General features: G+C 39.2%; 2 protein-coding genes across 2 annotated transcripts in view; one reads left to right on the top strand and one right to left on the bottom strand.

The window, feature by feature from the left end:
• six2b (SIX homeobox 2b) lies at positions 1–12,738 on the bottom strand. The gene is made up of 3 exons (XM_017482778.3): positions 12,721–12,738; positions 2,262–2,967; positions 1–714 (listed from the first exon to the last, which is right to left on the bottom strand). The coding sequence occupies exons 2-3, from the start codon at positions 2,822–2,824 to the stop codon at positions 369–371; spliced, it is 909 nt and encodes a 302-aa protein (XP_017338267.1). The 5' UTR covers positions 2,825–2,967; positions 12,721–12,738; the 3' UTR covers positions 1–368.
• Positions 12,739–14,427: 1,689 nt separating this feature from the next.
• Positions 14,428–21,774, top strand: part of prkcea (protein kinase C, epsilon a) — a 68,637-nt gene continuing 61,290 nt past the window's right edge. Inside the window, exon 1 of the mRNA XM_017484202.3 lies at positions 14,428–15,509. Coding sequence (XP_017339691.1) covers positions 15,162–15,509 — 348 coding nt within the window. The 5' untranslated portion in view covers positions 14,428–15,161. The remainder of the gene's footprint in view (positions 15,510–21,774) is intronic.

Here is a 21,774-nt window from a genome sequence, read left to right on the forward strand (position 1 = left end):
TTGTCTTTAGTCAATAGCTGCATATTTTATTATTTTATGTATAGCAAGATATATCAAAAACTGTCAGCTGATTTATAATGATGTATCACGTAGGCTTGATATTGAAGGTGTACCTCCTCTTCTTGCATGTAAGACACAAACAAGATGGAAGTCGCCCTTCGCTCTTTGGTCTTTTTTTGGAAATTGGTTACTCGTTTTGTAAGACTACACAGTGTCCCAACACATAACATTTCAGTGAAGATAGTCCCGCAACAAACCGTATTTTCTGTATAACAGTTGGGAAATGAACGCATGGTTGTCTTCTTTGGTTTCAAGAGTTAAATGGTCTTTTAACGCATTGCTCATGCGCTGTGACACCATCTAAATTGTTAGGAGCCAAGGTCCACCAGGCTGGCCGCCATGGGGTTGAGGAGGCTGTCATGCAGGGACAGATGCTGCTGCTCATGGTGGCTGTGCTGGTGATGAGGGTGAGGATGATGAAGATGAGGATGAGGATGGTGTGTGTCAGAGGCGCTGGGTCCGGCCGGGGGTGCGAAGCTGTGCAGTGGTGGCAGGCCTGAGCTGGTGGGTAAAAGCAGAGCAGGACTCATGGACAGATGATCTGGGGTCCCTGGCGGAGATTTATCGTCGTCCGAGCTCTCGCACTGAGATTTGCTCTCGGTCATTTGAGATGGTAGCGGGTTGTGCCCATTTTGATTCGCACCCTCGTTTTCCCTGAGGAGCAGATAATTGATTCATTAGGTTAGCAGTTCAAACAAAAACAGCCATGGGGTTTTCATTGCTCAAATAATATATAATTCTGCCACTAAATTTAATCTGTTATGTAAATAGAATTAAATAGAATAAGGAATCTCAATTACAGCCTAGAGTGACATTATATGAAATAATAATGTTAATAGCCTAGCAAATATTATTTATTATTGTTCTACTTATAATGATTATTTATACTTAGAATTACAACAACAACAAAAACAATAAGAACTACTACTACCACTACTACTACTAACAATAATTATTATAATTATTATAACAACATTAATAATAATAATAATAACAACAACAACAATAATAATAATAATTATTATTATTATTATTATTATTATTGTTGTTGTTGTTGTTGTTGTTGTGGTGGTGGTGGTGATGGTGGTGGTGGTGATGTTGCTGCTGCTGCTTCTGATGATGATGATCGGTTTAATCCCTTTTTAACTTTTAAAATAAAAATACACTCATAAACCTGCTATGATAATCAATTGATGAGGAAATGTGAGTATTGCTAGTGGGGATCACATGGGTGTCTGAGACTGGTTGTTTTACTGTATCCTGTAAGTGTGAGACTATCTGTTTAAAGCATGACTTAGCAGATCTAGATCTCTAAATGAGAGGGATCAGTGTATCAGTCCGACTTCCCCTGGGTCCGATTTACAACAAATTAAATTACAACACGTTTCTGAAAGTTGTATAGAGCACCTGGTTGGTGTTAAGCTAGTTTATTTGGTTAATTGTCCTAATATATATATATATATATATATATATATATATATATATATATATATATATATATATAAAAACACAATAAAAACTCCAGTAAATCAACTTATCATGCGTGTATTTGTGTTCAAATAGATTTACAAGTCCAAGTCTAAGTACAAGTGTTAAATCAACACGAGGAACTCTAGACTCCTAAATAACCGCAAATACAGTAAACTTACTGTATCCCATTATTTTTAAGAAACTATATATATATATATATATATATATATATATATATATATATATATATATATATATATATTAAGCTATGAGACTAAAATATAAGCTTGAATGTAACTTCAAAAGACCCAGCCAGCAGATTCTATAACAGCCCTAAAATGCTTTAATGAATTTAATCTGAACTTTTTGAAATTACACTGAAATTAATCTGGAAAGAATTTAACAAAAAACAGAACAAAACAAAAAAAATCCCGCTACAGAACTGACGAATTACAATAGAGTTTTGTGATGCAAAATATTTCCGTTGCACTTGGCACCGACAAAAATAATTTGAAAAAACAGCTAGTGCGCTTTGGATATCAAAATGATCCATCTATTGCATGCTCTAAAGAACCTTAATGGTACGATCTTGAATAGTTTAGAAAGAAATGTGAAATATGACAAATGCTTTTCATATGTGAAATCAACAGAAATGTAAGTATAACACAAAAATAGGGAAGCTATTAAAGCTTGTAAGAGACAGTAAGTCTGAAAGTTAAAGAGAATGTTACCTCTCCTTGGCCTCAGCGGCGCGGTCTCTCTGCCTGCGGTTCTTGAACCAGTTGCTGACCTGCGTGGTTGTGAGCCCTGTGGCCTCGGCCAGCTCGCGTTTCTCTCTCGGTGAGGGATAAGGATTATGGGAGTACCATTCTTTAAGTACGCAACGACTTTTCTCCTTGAAACAGTAGCTTGTCTCCTCACCGTCCCAGATGGTGCGCGGCAGCGGGAACTTCCTGCGCACCCGGTACTTGCCCACGGCGCCGAGCGGTCGCCCGCGCAGCTTCTCTGCCTCGATGTAGTGCGCCTTGAGCCACAGCTGCTGCAGCTTGCCGTGGTTGTGCGGCGAGAACTGGTGGCTCTCTAGTACCTTGTAGAGTTCACGAAAGTTCCCTCGGTGGAAAGCCACCACGGCCTTGGCCTTGAGCACGGACTCGTTCTTGTGCAGGTGCTCGCAGGCGGGTAGCGACCACAAGAAGCGGCCGAGGCGCTCGATGCTCCCTCCCTGCTGCAGCACCTCACACACACACGCCACTTGTTCCTGCGTGAAGCCAAAGGTCGGCGGCACCGCGGCCATGGTCGTGCGCGCTTCGCGTGTCCTGTTCCTTGCTCAGTCAACTCCGCTGGCTCTCTACCACTTCACGTACATTCACACGTTCACGCAGATGACTAAGGGATTCTATCTGTTCCCACGGGCGAAACTCGATTCTCGTGGGGTGTCTGAAAAATGCATGACCAACGGCACCAGTAAAAACTTCTGTCACATTAATTGCTATGCGTAAAAGTGGATCATTTGCTCCAACGGATAATTACAGGATCTAGGCTAATAAAGAGTGTAGGTGATCTTATTCCTGCTGTGCGTCTTCACGTTGTGCGCAGTAGAATACATTATTTCCTCGATGGTGTTGAACTGTTAGCCCGCCCTCCGGTAACCGAATCTCCTTATAGGAGCGCGTCCTCAAGTTTGTGGAGCAGTTTGTGTATATCGTCACGATATGGACAAAATACTGTATGTGTTCTATATAGCTACTCATACCAGTGTATTGAAACATTGATTAACCAATAAAAAATTATATGGCATGGTTGCTCAATTACTTTAATTATTTTGGGCACCCGTGACTGACTTTTCTGGGTCATGTGAACGTCTCTATCCATTTGTTTGAGGCTACATTCGCATCCTTCTGTAATTCCAGTACAAAGGCCTATATCTTGATAATGATCAACAAAGTTTAGCATATTGTGCTAACTATATTGTACATATTGGCCCTATAACCCAGGCCAGCACATGCTTTAAAAGCAAAAAAATAGACACGAAAAATTGGCACATACAAACCTCTAATATAGTTGCAAACCACCAACAATAACATGAAACTGACTGGAAACAAATGCAAAAAGCCTAAAGTAATCATATTCAGCTCAGATGGTCTCATTTGATATACTGCTACATATAAATTCAACAGCCAATTAATGCTTCCTGAAAATGTCAAGAGTACTGAAAATATCAGAATGATCTTGATTTAAAAATCAATCTGCCTGCTTTTACTAATCAGTACATTTTGTTATGATTAGGTCAGTGGTGTGAAGTTAGATTATTAAAAAAGAAACAGAATGCTGTCATAAGTGCCATTGGGTTGGCCACTCCAAACAAGTCAGCCACCAGAAGTGTGATAGATGTGACGAGAAGTCACCGGTATCATGTATCTGTTGAGTTATTTTGGAATGTAACATTAGGCCTGCTTACTTTTTCATATGGACACTGAAGCATCTGCTTCCAAGGGTACAGTGAGATGTTTACTAATTTAGCTTTATTGATTTTTATGCCTTACATATTACTCATCATTACAAAAATATTAATTTAATTTCATACATTATATATATATATATATATATATATATATATATATATATATATATATATATATATATATATATATGAAATAAACCTACTCTAAAATCTGAAAATCTGAATAAAGAATATATATATATATATATATATATATATATATATATATATATATATATATATATATATATATATATATATATATGAGTGAATTATGAAATGTTTATTATTAAATGTTTAACAAATTGAGACATTTTAGACATTTCAATTTTATCGGAACAATAGATAGAATCTAATTGGAAAGGCCAACATCTTTATCACTGTGATTAGACACATGCGGTACCACATATTTATGTTTCACCGTTAATATTAACACTGTCTATGAGTCTTTTATCTATAGGCTTAACGGATTTACACGCCAAGTGTGCCTCCCCATAAAGCACTCATTTCGAGTCTCATTCGGATCTTAGAGGTACCAATTAATAAATATACAGATGACAGAGAATGGCTTTTGGACCTGACGCTGATAACAGCTTGGATGGTCCTTTTCCTCTTTGGCCCATAGAACACGACGGCTGTTTTGTCCAAAAAATATTTATAATGTTGACTCGTCGGACCACAAAACACTATTCCACTGTGCTGCTGTCCATCTCAGATGAGACTGAGCCCAGAGAAGTTGGCGGCGCTTCTGGACAATGTTGATGTATGTCTTCTGCTTTGCATGGTAAAGCCTTAACTTGCATCTGTGGATGCAGCGGCGAATGGTGTCGACTGAAAAAGGTTTACTAAAGTACTCCAGAGCCCATGTCAGGATAACCATTACAGACTCATGATGGTTTTTAAGACAGTGATGTCTGAGGGATCAGAGATCACGTTCATTCAGTAATGGTTTTCGGCCTTGCCCTTTACGCGCCAAGATTTGACCGGATTCCTTGAATCTTATAATTATATTGTGTACTGTAGAAGGTGAAATGCCCCAAATCCTACTGATTTGTCTTTGGGGTATGTTGTTCTCAAAGTGTTGGATTATTTGTTGACACATCTGTTGGCAGATTGGCGAGTCTCGACCCATCCTCGCTCTTGAAGGACTAGGCCTTTTTTGGAGGCTCCTTATATACTATGATTAGACGATTGCCTCACCTGTTTCACATCATCTTCTTATGTCAACTCGTCACATCACTATTAGTCCTAAACTGCCCCGTCCCAACTGTTTTGGAATGTGTTGCATGCATCAATTTCAGAATAAACGTTTACTTTAAAACTATGCCATTGATTACATAAAACACCAATATCTTTTTTTGATATGTTTTTTGTTTAAATACATGTCGAGGTACTTTTACAAATCACACTTATTTGTTTTTATTAGCATTTTCCATACTTTTCCAACTTTTTCGGAATTGGGGTTGTAGTTCAAAACATTTGACTGCAGTTTATGCATACTGGTGTAGATTGAGATCTGGTGATTGTGAAGACTATAGCACATTAACAATATAATGTTCATCTTCATCAAACCATACACTGAGCCCTTGTGCCTTGTGGATAGGGGTGGAATCATCCTGGAAGAGACCACTACCATCAGGATAGAAATGATTCATCAAGGGATAAAGTTGATCTCAGAAAATTCAGTCTTAAAGAGAGAAAGCTTTATTATTTATTCTAAATAATGGATCATATTAAGTGATGGCTTGTTTGTTCATTCATTTATCTTCAGTAAGATGAGTAAAAGCTGCTTTATACCAGTCAGGGTCCTGGTGGATGCAGAGCCTATCCCAGAACACTGAGCATAAGGTGGGAATGAGACAGTATAAGCATACCGCTTATCCTACACATGCTCTGGGGGAGTGTGGAGCCAACTCATCGCAGGGCACAATCACACACATGTTTACACAACGGACAATTTGGAAATGGCATTCAGCTTACAATGCATGTCTTTGGACTGGGGGGAGGAAACCGGAGTACACAGAGGAACACCTGAAGCACGGGGAGAACATGGGGCATGATACGGTATGCAAACCTGTTTCAAACATGCTAACCACTAAGCCACCATGCCCCTTAATAGATCATGTTTCTGATTTTCAACAAAATATAAAAACAAAATCATCAAGGCTGTCTTGAATTTTATTGGCAGAGACAGATAAAGTGTAGCAAGTGATCCAAGAATCCTGGAACAACCTACCAGCTGATTTCCTTAGAAAACTACACCACAATGTATATAAAGGCAAATCATTATTTGATTTAAAAATATATATTATTGGTTGTTTTACTGTTTATTGCTGAATAATGTTAATTTCATTATTTCTGAATGCATCTTCACTAAATTTATACACATTCAATAATCTTTCTATAATGTAGTACATTAATGACTGAATGAAAGAATGCTTTTATCTAATTAATTATTCATTCATTCATTTTGATCATCGGACCTAAATTCTAAGTTATGTTTGAATGCCAAAAAATTACACGCACATCAACTCACTATCCAACACGGGGCTGAATTTGCAGAGTTTGCAGTAAATGGAGGTGATTGGCTGTACATGGTCAGTATCAGTTTTCCCGACGTATGGAGAGTATTGGGGTAGGGGGGCATGCATGAGCAGCCAATGGCTTTAGCAGAAGTGCTGATGCTGGTTTAGAGAATGTATAAGAGTGAGTTGGTCTATTCTAAACACTGTTGTTTATTATTCAGAGGCCTCATCTGCCTCTAAGCATGCTGTGTCATTCTAAACCCAGTGGAAGACTATAAACCAGATCTGACTGCTGTAACTAAGCTTGCTAATGAAGTCAAGAAGACTAAGAAATACTGAAACAAACCCTTCCTGATTATAGTAGGTGAACGTATTTGCATATAACAGATGTTTTGCCTCTTTCAGCAGATTTCCATGATTGTAAGGTTACCTGGTCTATCAGTATATAGTATACAGATGAGTGTGAAAAATAAAAATATACTTATTTTACTATTTAACTCCAAATAAAGACTTGCAGCATTCGATATGAATGAAGCTGAAGCTAAATCTAAAAAATACCAACAACAAAATCTGCTATGGCAAAGGCAGTTATAAAGATAATACTTCTCTTTGCCCTCTTCTTTGTGTCCTAAGGATAAACATCAACTGTATTTATACTTCAGACTTTAACTAGTATTCAATTATGTCCAAGTTAAGAGTCAGCCAACTAGAGGAAGCTGTAGCACTGTAGCATTTGGCACAACGGTGTTGGACTTCCTGAAAGAGCTACATCACTACCTGGGCCAGAGGTAAGAATAGGTAGGTCAGCGTGTGCTCTGCCTCCATCTGCACCTGTCTCCTGTTTCAGTGGGCTGTGAGCAAGGAGGAACTTTCTTAATCCAGACAGCTCTGCTGTGCTCTGTTTCAGTAGAGGCCTGTTGCTGACTGGGCCGTGGTCTAAGCCTTTTTTCTATTCAAATCAAGGCAGTTGTGTGGGGGCCATGGGCAGAGACACCCTACACTCAGCAATCACACTGACCTCCACTCACAGCGCACACTCTAAATGATTCATGAAGCTGGCTCACCTTCCCTCTCGGGAGGGACGCGATACCTGATATCACCGGGAGAGGCTGCCGCTAAGCTCTGTGTGTGTGTGTGAAAATTGTGGGGGATGATGATGGCCCCTAAGTTCATAAGTTTACTTCTAGCTAATCTAATACAAGTTGGATTCACATTGGTTTTAGTTGAGGTTTTTTTTTTTTTTTTTTTTTTTAAACAATAATTTGCTTATTTTAAAACAAGAACTTTCTCTTAGCAATCCCACCACAGTTGCTCAGGTATACCATACGAGAATTCAGTTTGCCCAACTACTTTTCATATTTCTTTTGGTTAATGCATAGGTGATGATACCAATGATACCACTGCACCATTAGCTAACTCATAAATCTTGTCAGTGCTTGTTCTCTCTCTCTCTCTCTCTCTCTCTCTCTCTCTCTCTCTCTCTCTCTCTCTTTCTGACTGTGTCTCATTCTCCTTCTCTTGTCCTCCTGTCTGTTGGCCCCATGGGAGATCAGGTTTCTCCTCTCCATCCTCCTGGCAGGCAGAGGGATTAAATGTGCATGCATAGGGAAGTGACACCGCCAGTGTCTGGGCAGGAACATGCTTCTCAGACTGTAATCAAAGCAGTATCTTTCATTCTCTTGCTCTTTCTTTCTCACTCTTTAGCTTTCTTGTATATACTGACTCACTCTTTGAAAGTCCCTTGCTCCATCTCTTAATCACTTAAACACTCAAACATACTTTCATATAATGGAATAATATCTATTTCTGTGTGAAACAGATTGTGTTCTGTAAATATAGGAAGATTATTATTCACTTTCTGAGTACAAACAAATTTTAGCTTATGGTAATAAACAAGGTCCCTATTTAACACTTTAGTCACTACGTATGTTGTGATGAGTGGCACCTGTTGTATATAAATCAGATATTTCCACAGCTCTTAAGAGTAGCTGATCTTTTACATTCCTATGGGTTTTTATTGAGAAGGCAAAGCTGCTTCTCAGCAGATGGACACTCTGGTCAAGTCACTCTTGTCTGTTATGTATGTAAAAAAAAAAAAAAATCCATATGCTCACAGCTTGCACATTGCTGCTGCAATGAATCTTACATGAATCTTACATTCTCTCATTCATCATAGAGTCCATATAAACCTTTAAGTTGAATGACTTGCTGACACACATCCATTCATTTACTGCAGTGTCCAGTTGACTCACTTTAAGCCATGGTCATAGCCCAGGTCAGCTGTGCCTCTAGCACCCCTCCTTCTGTCCATATGCCTAATGTGGGTCAACATATTTAACCCTAAAGTGCGGGAGCAATTTGAGAAATAAGCAGAGCAAGGTTTTGGGGGCACTTGGGGGATGCAGCATATGATACACTACATGCCTTCTGACCTTTCCACTGTGTCACTTTCACTGCTAATTCAAACGAACGCTTACATCAACCCATTTGCCAACTCTATCAAGCTTCATCACATGAGGCTGAAAATTTATAGCAGGGAGTCAGTCAGCCTCATACATTTAAAGCAGTTTGGATGGCCCTCTCTTGTGTGAATGTACGTTATTTATGTTGAAGAGGAGTGTTGTGTATATGGAAATGTCCATGTTTAAAGGAGTTTGTCACACCCATGTTGATATGTCTAAAAGTATGTCAATGAGAAGGTGTTAATGGAGGCTTTGGTTTCCTGTATCACTCAGGTAATGTGTTATAAACATTAGAACAGGAGAAGGATTTGAGGGTCCTAATTTGACAAATCATGATGAGCATATTATATGTACAGTTAAAATGATGTTACTCCAGAGAAATGCTTGAACTTGAAGCAAATGTATTTAAGGAAGTTATTTAACTGTAAAATTCTGAAGGGTTTTTTCAGTGGAAAAACTGGTGGTGTCACCTGTGAAATCTGACCTACAGGAATCTGGTTAAAAAAGTAATTAAACAGTGAGGAGGGTGTAATATAGCTTTAAATGAACTGACCGGGCTGCATTTTTATTCTTGTTGTTGTGACTTTAAAATGAAATGTAACTATAGCTGGACAGAGTGTCATAAATGTAGGGAAGTAAAGACTACAACATTTCAAGTAAGTAATGATAAAATATATTCAGTTATTTGTGTTAAAGTTCAACAACTAAATGAATGATTATGATCATGATTATTATTATTAAATAGGAATGTACTTCTAGTCCCATGGACCAATCCTGGGACTTAAAGAGTTACACGATTGTTAAAGAACAGTTAATTGAATGTTAATTGAGCGTGAACTCGAACATCAATACATAATAACATGTGAGGTGACTAGTCACTTTCCACATCATCCAAAATACATTTGGACAATGGCATAAGTTTCTCAAAAACTCTTGTTTGCTGTCTGCATATAAACTGTGGACTGTTGAAATGAGTTTTTCTCTGGTCTGTGACACATGCTAGCCTGTTTTGGTTGCCCCTCCTCCACCCGTCCTGAAACTCAATGCCCCGGACCCAGACAAGCTCTGTGGGGGCTGAGAATTAATCATAAAAACAACACATGCTATATTTTCCCGCAATCACATACACATTTATACAATACCAATTACAGACAGTACCAATACAGATTACCAATAAACAGCACTAATTAATTACAGAGTGCAGATTTTAGAGTTTAGACTAAATGCATTTACAAAAACAGATAGATATATACAGCTGTTTTGGCTTCATGTTGTTCTCTCCCATGCTTATCAGTATTCATATTAATACACCCACACTCTTAGGGCTTTTTAAGTCCAGCCAGTTGGCCTGAAATCAGCCTGCTATGATTTATTCTTTGGGAGAATTTGGGGTGTATATGTTTACAGTTTAGGCCGCAGGCACATCCTCTCACTAATGTTACAATGCAATGCTATACCTCCATTGTTCACATCTAGAAAATGACACTTCCCCTAAGGACACGCACATCAACTTACATCCCAACCGCTCCCTCTATGATCAACTTATACCTAGTTGAAAAACAAGAAATATTATTAATGCTTTACTCCTTGACCAACTTAGAACACACTGAAAACCATAATCTAATATCCAACCTAGACCTAGACTCTGAAATGGTTATAACATGTTGCTTGTTCAATTACGAACCTGATCTCATGAGAACTTTATCCAAACTTAAACGAGCCAGGGAGCTGCATATGGAAAAATGTATGAATGCTATCCCTGTTCCTAACCTTAACCTTAATCTTCATAACATTTCATTCTAATTATTTTATGGCACTACAGAAAATAATTGTCTCATTACCACTTCATCATTATGCTTAATTCTATCATTTTCTATTATTGAAGACTCCAAAATGCTCGGCCATTTGTCATGTTTCTCCTTTTCAAGCACCTTTTTTTCTGTGGGCCAATAGTATGAAATTATGACAGCGTGTCATATTTGCCTTCTCGATCTGGAGATTAAACATTCATCATGTTCGATCAAGTATTTAATTACTCATAATCTTAGTTAAATCATCTATCCCAGTCATCAGCCATCAATGCCTCACTTATGTGTTTGTATATAAATACTCACTGACTGCCACAGACTTTAAACCCTTAATATCCATCTCATCTTTCTCCAATCACAACAACAATGGAATTCCTGCCTTATCACAAATGTTCTGTTTCTGTCCACTTTTAGGAAATTGCATAGACATCAGCCAGTAACTTTGGTGGTCAGAGGGCATGCCGGCTCACCTGGGAAAGGTCACGGAGTGTGACATGCCCTGTTGATAAAAAAGACCACACATTTTGGGCAGCTGGACCTTAGGGCTAGTCTTATTCTCACTGTCACTGGTGTCCACTTGTAGAGATCAAGTCAATAAACCTTTGTGCTTCTCAACCAGAGAGGAACTAATGCGAGCCATGGCTGAAAACTCAGATTTCATTTAAATCCATCACAGCAGACTCTATAAGTTTTTAATTAAATACTTGATTTCCGATGAGAAATTATAATAAAAACGTACATAATTTAACTGTTGATAAATGCTCCAATATAACTAGTATGTCTTTTGTGTTAAAAACTATTTAAGTTAGTTTATTCTGGAGGAAGTGGTTGGCTGAAAACCAAATACAGTTGACTAAAAGTGTTAATGCACTCAGAGCTCAATGCAAAATAAATATTGGCTTCATGTTTAGCCAGTTGCAGCATAGTGTATATAAGTGGCTCAATGGAAACCCATTTATGGAAAAAAAGAGCACAACAGCTGTACAGGCCGAACACCATATTTGTGGTGAACATGTTTATGATTGTGATGGAAGTATAATTAGTGAAATCATGTTCCTCTCCATCATTGTCCTCTGGAGAGCTTAGTTTTCAGGACAGCATTTCTCCAGCTGCAGAATGATTCTCTCATGTCTCAGTCAAGAAAGTAGAAGCATATTAGTATATTTAGATGAGCTTAGATTAGGGGTGGGACTGGCCTGATAAAGGTTTAAAATCTGGCCCAACAAATTAATTTTGAATCTATGTTCTAAATTAAAATTGTTTTGTGGACCATAATTGAAAGATCTGAGAAAAAAAAGAGCTAGTCTCTGTTCCACTATGGGGCAAAATAGAGCAACAATCTCAGTGCCATAAACAACTGACAAAATGTACTAATGATTCGAAATTCTTCCTTAAAAGGTGAAACATTTGATATGTACAGTAATCCCAGGTTCAGTCTATTTCATAAATAAGATCAGTTAAATCCATTTTAGTTCCAGTGTGTAATACTACAAACTGTGGTAGTTTATAAAAAATTGTAAAAAATAGTTTACAATTTTCCCTCATAATAAATTTTAAAATAGACTAAATGGAACAAGCATTACATGTATTTTGCGAGTTAAAGACAAAAGTAAGAGGTTGATCTGATGATGATGAGCTCACATCATCAAACCACACAGAAAAGAGTAGATCACTTTCAGAGCAGTTCTGTGGAGAGAGTATCAGTCTGTCTGAACATGCATGCTTTGCTGTATGGTTAGGATTGATTTCACCACCGTAAAACTAAACATGTACACACACACACACACACACACACACACACACACACACACACACACACACACACACACACACACACACACACACTGTTTGCCCTTTAAAGGCCAAATAAACAGTAAACTCTGTGTCCTACTTACTGTGTATACTGACTCTAGTTCCCTTCCACACTCCTTTGCATTTTTCGTTACTCATCACTCCTGATGCTTCTGATTTGTAGCATCCAAACCCTAGTAGACACTTCCCCCTTCAGGACAAGTGTAGAAGTGTGTAGAAGTCAATTCTTTCTCATATTTTAATGTCACCATTGCCAAGGATGATGACTGTCAGATCACCCCACTGTATATGGGCTTGTTATTAATGCAGTGTTAATGGTAAGAAAAGTAGTCACATTTACATTGCCACATCCAAGCTCTCATACACCTGGACTCTGGTATTTCACTGTGCCACTTTAAAAGTTGACCATTGGGATAACACAACCAGTGCACTTGTGTTTGTATCAATTTAGTCTAATGTAATGTTTTTAGGTGTGTTGTAAATAACAAAAAGTAAAATATTTCTTCTTACTCGTACAGGCTTTTTCTCAAACCATTTTATACCATGGGCGCACAGTGGCTTGGTGGTTAGCATGTTCACCTCACACCTCCAGGGTTGGTGAAGCGATTCCCGCTGTTGAGTTTGCATGTTCTCCCCATGCTGTAGGGGTTCCATCCCCAGTACAAAGACATGCATGGTAGGCTGATTGGCATGTCCAAAGTGTCTGTGTGAATGGGTATGTGATTGTGCCCTGCAATGGACTGGCACCCCGTCAAGGGTGTACCTGGGTGTACCCTGCCTTGTGCCCGATGCTCCCTGGGATAGGCTCCAGGTTCTCCCTGAACCTGTAGGATAAGCGGTATAGAAAATGGATGGATGGGTGGATGGATGGATTGTTTCACCACAGAACCATTTGCTGCCACTATACTGTTTTTAAAAAGACTGTCACACACTTTTCAACCACTAGAGGTCAGTAAAGTACCAAAGATGTACACAGGTTTACCGGAGATTAGAGGATAGGTCGGACTCTGCATCAAATAACGTGTACATGTGACTCTTTGAAATCCATGTGTTCTGATACACACATGCCCACCAAACCCTTACGTGTATACCCCAGGTATTTTATTTTTGCAGACATTCAATAATAGTGTCATTGAACTAATATTTTTGTAGTACTTACATTTTTAAGAGGGATCTACTGTTTTGCTGGCATCTAGAACTATGGTTTATTTATTTATTTATTTATTTATTTATTTATTTTCTATCAACCACCCCTAAAAATGTTATTCAGTATTGAACAGCATTGTGAATTCTATAGCTTTGCCAATCCCATTGTATAAAGAGATCATTTACCACAAAATACACTGTAATGAAACCATGCACAGGCCCTGCGGAGGCCCTTGGTGTCGTTCTTTCTTAGGGCCTAATTGTGCACTATGGTTACTCAGAGTCCTTGGCATCATTCCCACCTTCTCCATTTATTGCACCCTGCTTTAAGAAATAAAATCAAACGAATCCATATATATATATATATATATCCGCGTATTCGGTTCACTTGAACGGACATGCGCTAAAAGAATCGACACAGTAACGTGAGTCCTAATGCACGTAATTATTTCCGGCAGGGAGAGCGACAAAATGTAGGCAACAGTGTGTCTGACTCCAGCAGCAGGACTGGGAAACACAGATGTGAGGTGCTCTTCGCTTGTATACATACACACACTCCCCCTCATCCGGCGCGACTCGATCAACCGACGCGTTTTGCGCACTTCCTGCTCCGGCCGTCAGGCGCACGGGAGGGAGAGGGAAAGAGAGAGAGAGAGAGAGAGGGAGAGAGAGAGAGAGAGAGGGGGAAAGGGGAGGAATGCTGCAGGAAAAATCAGCACAGATCTGGTGTATCCACTGAGCGCACAGGCGGAGGATTCCTCACGCCCATAAAACGCGACCGAGACAATCAGACGGCGAGCCCCAGCTGCTCGGGAAGAAAGAAGATCCATGAATGGCCAGTTTGGTTTAATCTTATTTTCTCTCTCTTGATGGAAGAGGACTAGCTGGAATGCACCGCTGCTTCTGCTGCTGAAGACCTTCACGTTTCATTCGGGGCCGTTTCCTCTGAGCTCAAGAGCTCCGCCAATTTCTGTTGACATATGTTACGTTTGCCTGCTTTAAGCATCGCCCTGATTCCAGCTTCTTATCGCTTGTAGAATAAAACTCCACCGAGATTCTGGTCAGACACAGAAGAAACGCACAGAGGAGAGGGGAATCGCTTGTTTACGCGCATTCACGATCGTAAACAAAAGCAGGAGAATCAAAGTCCTTGCTTTTCCTGCTTGTTCCTTTTGCGCTCGTTTGCGCTGCATTCATTTCCAGAGAGTCTGGGTCACTGGATTGTAGATATATATATATATTTTTTTTTTAAAAATCAAAGCAGCATCCATTGAAACTGATCCTTACTAATGACGTGATGGTAACTACATGCGAAACATTTCCGCAGGATTAAAGTTTGACACTGTGAAGGTAAGCAGTTGCCTGTTCTTGCATCATCATGGTTGTTTTCAACGGCCTGCTGAAGATAAAAGTCTGCAAAGCTCTGGACCTGAAGCCCACACCATGGTCATTGCGGCACGCCGTTGGCCCCAAGACCCAGACTTTCTTGTTGGACACATACATTGCCCTCAATGTTGATGATTCCCGTGTGGGCCAGACCTCCACCAGGCAGAAGACCAACAGCCCAGCATGGAATGATGAGTTTGTCACAGAGGTATATGATGGAAAGAAGATCGAGCTCTCGGTTTTCCATGACTCCCCGATCGGTTATGATGACTTCGTGGCCAACTGCACCATCCAGTTTGAAGATTTGCTGCAGAATGGCAGTAGACACTTCGAAGACTGGGTATGTTTCTGAGCCAGGCCTGAACAACTTTGCTCCTAAAGGAATGGAGTCAGGTTTGGTTATTTTCTTGCTTTAACTGGTCTGATTCAGCTCTTTGATAAACTGCCAGATTTAAGAGATTTGTAAGAGGAGGCAAGTCACCAAATTAGACTTTGACCCCGCAGGTCAGCACTTGGTTACTATCTGAGTTTTAAATCCTACATTGAGTGTCATTGTACTCACATTTAATAGACAGAGCTGTCTTTAAAGCCTATATTTTCCACAGGCTCTTCTGGACGGCTTTCCGACTTATCACCAAACAGATTACGTTCATTGGATCAGAGAGCGACATTCACAGTTTCCATCACATGAAAATGTTTTGCAAACTCAAATCACAAGACATGGCCTGTCAGTGCGAATGTATAAAATTACAGGATTAGGTTTTGATTTGCAGAATTTCTGACATTAACTTTCTTAATCATAAAGTAGTCAGACGCATACAGTAGAGTAGGTGTGACTGAAGAGGTTGGGGAGGATGCACTCACTTGGCGTAAAAAAAATCTGAACTCTATTTACTTAGTGCACATCTCTCCAATGTTACATAAAAATATGAAGTATGAACCTATACATTTCTGGACTCTTGTTCAGGCTTATGATATTCACACAACATCAGGCTTTCAGCTAGAGACATGTTGTAGAATAATCAGCAAGTGGTTGTTTTTTAGAAGAAGGTGTTGACAGTTTGGGGAATAAATAGCTCACATCTACTTTTGTTCCTTGTTGCACCATATCTAATCTTAGACTGACTACTGTGCACTGTAAATTGTGAGCTATTATTCACTCACATACAGATGGTTGACAAATGAAAGGGTGAAAAATGGTGACTTATGCTGTGTGCAGAATTTTACTGGTTTGAGTCCTGTTAGAGGGAAGGGTAGGTGCAAATTAATAATAAATAAATAAATAAATTCTGACAGACCACCTTCCTGATAGTGGGTTCTTTCTGGGTGACCTGCCCTCGTCCACAGTGCATAAGGTCAAACAGAATGATTGGATGAAGATGAAAATGTATGAAGAGTAACTGATATGCTGTGGCTTCAGTCACAGCCCCCAGATCTCAGCCCAGTAGAAGACCTATAGGAGATTTTTGAGTTATGTGCTAGAGCACCATCATCAATACACCAACTGAGTGAATATCTTTGGGAAGACTTATGTTCATGCCTGCAGTATAGTTCCAGAGATGTGCAGAATCTATACCAAAGGTACACTGAAGCTTTTCTAGTGGTTCATGAGGGTATTCCCTTTAATTCATCAGCCATCTGTAGAAAGCTAGTTTCAGTGTGAGTGATAAAGTGGTTTACGTTATTATCTGTTTGTAGACAATATGACATATAGCGTCATATTTGCATTATATTCATGCCTGGAACAATGGGCTGCCATTGTGTTTTATAATCTCAGTCCAGCGAAAGGATCGTAGTCGTGTTAGGGACACAGGGAAAGGTCAGTGTGAATTGTGAATTGATCATGTTCCTGTACCGGTACGTCTTCCCATATCCATCTTGGCGGCTCACTCAGCAAATGTGTCAAGTGACAGTGTGATAGGAGGAAATCAATTTAATCTCTGTTCTCCACTATTATTTATGTCCACAGACACATCGGTCTTTAGTGCTGCTGGCACGATATGTCTCTTGCTGCTTGATGTAGACCTCCTACATGTGTTTTTGTATGACTGAAAATGTATTCGCAAACGTCTATTTCTGAATCACATGAGCTTGGGTACACCATTAGAGGTTAGAGTCTCATTTCTCAGTGCTGTATAACTGGTATAACCTTGACTGAACCTAAACCAACGTTTGAGCTAAAGAATTCATGTTTGATGAGAGAGCAAAGCATTGTACTGTATGTTGAGTTGAGATCTAGGCTCAGTTCTGTATAGGAGGGTTTGCTATACAGAATGCTGGGCTTGTATGTATATACGTTTGGTCAATGTGGCTCGATGTCTCCAGTCAAAACCCAGCTCCTAAGAGACAGCATACATCAACACTCCCACTCACGGATGCACAGGTAGATCTTTATTTTCTTCAGACTACAGTGTTTGAGAGTGTTTATTTAGAAACCTGTTTTATGTGCAGGGGAATAATGAATATGAATAATGAATTTGCATTTTGTAGTGAGAATTCAAAGGGGCTTTTCTTAAAGAAAAAGAAGTTGTTGGTGTTGTGTCATTTTTGTTACATAACTACTACTTTTTGGTTTTCTGTCACAAACTACACTGAAAACCACTTCGTACGATGGCAAATGCTGTAATGCTAAACCAGTGATTTCAACATACTGTAAACTAATGTGCGTGTGACAACTTGTATGTCTCACTGGATTCATGTGAGAGTATAATACTTTGACTCACTCAGGGTCAGTGATGCACTGCTTACAGTGCCGTCTACAAATATTGGTACCCTTGGTAAATATGAGCAAAGAAGGCTGTGAAAAATTGTCTTTATTGTTTAACCTTTTTAATTTTTTGTTTAAAAAATTCACAAAAATACTCTGCTCTCATGGATATCAAACAATTGCGAACAAAACACAGGTTTTAGACGCTTGAGTTTGTTTTTGGATGAGAGTAGAGGATTTTTTTCTTGAAACCCTTCCAAACAACTTGTGGTGATGTCGGTGACTTCAGACTGTAGTTTTGGAGACTTTCTGACCCCAAGACACAACTAACTTCTGTAATTCTCCAGCAGTGATCTTTGGAGATTTTTTGGCCACTCGAACCATCCTCTTCACAGTGTGTTGAGACGATATAGACACACGTTCAATTCCAGGTTGATTCATAACATTTCCAGTTGACTGGAACTTCTTAATTATTACTCTGATGGTGAAAATGGACATTTTCAGTGCTTGTGCTATTTTCTTATAGCCACTTCCCATTTTGTGAAGCTCAACAACCTTTTGCTGCACATCACCGCTATATTACTTGGTCTTACCCATTGTTATGAATAACTAAGGGAATTTGGCCTATTTGTTACCTCATATTTATACCCCTGTGAAACAGGAAGTCATGGTTGAACAATTTCCTGTTCTTAGTCACCCAGGTATACTAAAAAAAATTAAAATATCAATGGGAATGTATTTCAAAAATATTTTTTTCATATGTATTCATAGGGATGTCAATAATTGTTGCACACCTATATTTATAACAAAGTTGTTTTTTTATATAAACCTGTAGTGTTTGCAATTGTTTGATATCCATAAGAGCAGAGTATTTTTGTGAAATTTTTTAAACAAAAGGTTAATCAATAAAGACAATTTTCACAGCCTTCTTTGCTCATATTTACCAAGGGTGCCAATATTAGTGGAGGGCACTGAATAAATGGCTTTTTAATGTGTTGTTTTAATGTGTGGTTTTGTCTGCAGAATCCATCTGGGGGCGTAACTAGAGCCGAGGGCCATGTGTTTGTGGATGTGTTTCAGACAGCAGCGGGACCTGCCCTCCTGTGTTTGTCGTGTGAGGCAGGAGGGACTTAATAATTCACAGGTCTAATTCAGTCAGGCTCATTGTGTAGCACTCATCCCTTTAGTCTACAACCATGGTTACAGGTGCTTAGGTTTAATACAATCCCATGCTCTTGTCTTTATTTCTATCTTATTTTAAGATGCACTTGTCTGTAAGTGTCTTATCTTACTCACTTTGCAATGGATTAGGATGCTATTTCAGATATCACCTGTTTGCTGAACTTAGAGTAGGGTGTTAATGATGCTTTGGTTTGTTTAGAATTAGGTCTGATTTGTTGGTACACTGCACAAATTTAAGCAGGCAAGTAAGACTAAAATGTTGGCTAAGGGGAGTGTTGTAAACGAGCACTGCTGGATACATACTTGCAATGTCTTTTATTTGTAGTTATCAAAGTTATCGCACAAGCAAGAGTGTTGTTTTACTGAATATCAGTATGGCTGTATTATATCAGTATAATGATATCAGTATTATTCAGCTGTATAGGCTTGAGGCCACAAGTAATCACCACCGTGCTGATATTCAGTGCAACAGCATGATTAACAAGAATTAACAAAATTCTTGCATGTTGCCATGCAACGCATGAACTGATTGACAGCCCATTGTTAGTGTAGTAATGGTTTTAATGTAATGAACTATTGCTGGAATTGGAATTTTATGTAGCAAACAGTGAAACGTACCAATGTTATAACCATGTTATACTAAATATCAGCACTCTTGGAGCACTGCTTCTCCAGTGAAGTTAATGGAAACTATATCATTTCACAAGTGTGTATAGAAATCACAGCAATCAACCAAGCAAAGTAAACAGATAACTAAAAAATAATATAAGAAATGATGGCGCATGGTATCTTACTGGTTAGCACATTTGCCTCGCACCTCCAGGGTTGGGGTTCAAATCCCAGTTTGCATGTTCTCTGGGGATTTCCTCTAGGTACTCCGATTTCCTCCCCCCAGTCCAAAGACTTGCACTGTAGGCATTTCCAAATTGTCCATAGTATGTGAGTGAGTGTGTCTGAGATTGTGGCCTGTTACGGATTGGCTCCCTGTCCAGTGTTTCCCCTTCCCTGAGTCCTCTGGGATAGGCTCCAGGCTCCACGCGACCCTGTATAGGATCAATGGTACAGAAAATGGATGGATAATAAATGCTTGTGTTTGTCAGCACATTCCAAAATCTTGCAATCAGCATCCAGTTTAGCAGCTTGCATATCAGAAAATGCTACAACCCATAATACTTTTCATGTCTGGGTTACTTCATGGTAATCAGGCTTGAATAGTGCTCTCAGTGCAATCAAACCACAATCAAATAAGGTTCATTTAGACTCACACTGAGGGGTTCAACACACCAGTTTGTAATTTAAACAGCCGAAATATGCTTAGTAGTGGTACAATTTTAAGGAGAAACAGGGAGTGTTTATGGAGGTTGAGAGGGTGATGCTCCTGCTGACAAAAGGCTCAAGCTAAAAGGGGTTCGACCATCTTTCAGGACTACCACCCACTTACTTCATTTCTTTGTTTAGTTCATTTGGGCTCCTTCCTTGTATTGTCTTCCATTTTCTGTCCTTTTACCTCTCTCACCCCTCACTCCTGAGCTTCCTTCCTGTATTTCCAATTTTTAAAAAAAATAACTGCTACCTTTTTGAAATTTTCTTCTTTGAAATCTCACTAGCTCTTATAACGTTTCTATTCAGATACCTTCTGAGAATTTCACACTGAAAGCTGTGTGTATCTAATGGCATTAGAAAGGAGGACCCGCTATTCGTCTGATGCTTTTCTGTTTCAAAGTGTGGCCTGCATTATAATGATCAATGGCACTTGGTACGTTAGTGTGTTTTCTGCTGAGCAGCCTCCAGGTTTCTTCAGCTTAAATATGGCAAGCTGAGTGAGTTGGAGACGCCATCCTCTCTCTTCCTCTTTGGCACATGGTTGCCATGACAACTCATGGCACTCCCTTGCCAAGGCAGAGCTGTTAACAAGAGTCCTCACCTGCCAGTGAAGGGATGAGCATCTGCTGTGTTCACACATCCTTCTCCCTTGACCTTAGCTTTTAAACTGTATGAATATATTAAAAATGCATTCTGTTTAGAATGAAACATAGAAATGGATCACTCTAGACTGAAGGGTTGGGATTGTAGCCTTCTTGTTCTCTGAATACAGACTCTATGGAGAGTGCAGTCAGCCATGGCAGGCTCTTTCTCTGGTGGATAAGGAAGATAGAGTGGGCCAGAAATTAGTGATAAGAAGTGACGTGCTGGGGAACTGTTATCTCTTCATTTCAATTGTATTATTATCTTTCAACCTGATCTAACCATTGGGATGTTGAGTTGCATTTAGAGCACTACTGCTTCTCAGTCCTTCGAATGAGTGACTTGCAGTTTGAGTTCTATGAAACTTGAGATATTGCGATAACTAGCAAACCTCAGTTTGTCAGCATGGACCAATTCCTTCTGTTGCCCAACTTCTGCATTCACCTTTCATCCACAGTCTTCATTAGTGATGTAAAGTATAATGATTTACATGTTAAAGAATATTTTTATAGGTTGTATCACAGCTGATCAGACTTTGTAGTGTATCATACCAGACCCTGTTGAATTCTCATTTCATATTGGTCAGAAGGTCTGGATAAATGTACTGTAACAGCAGCTCTTACCTTACTGCTCACGGTAATCCAAATCCCGTGTATATTAATGATAATTAATAAATAATTAGGTATATTACGGATAAATAAACAGATTTTGATCAGTTAAAATATTATTAAACAAGGGCGTATAATCATTG

The sequence above is a fragment of the Ictalurus punctatus genome, chromosome 13 (genome assembly GCF_001660625.3).
Source record: "Ictalurus punctatus breed USDA103 chromosome 13, Coco_2.0, whole genome shotgun sequence".
Lineage (NCBI taxonomy): Eukaryota > Metazoa > Chordata > Actinopteri > Siluriformes > Ictaluridae > Ictalurus > Ictalurus punctatus.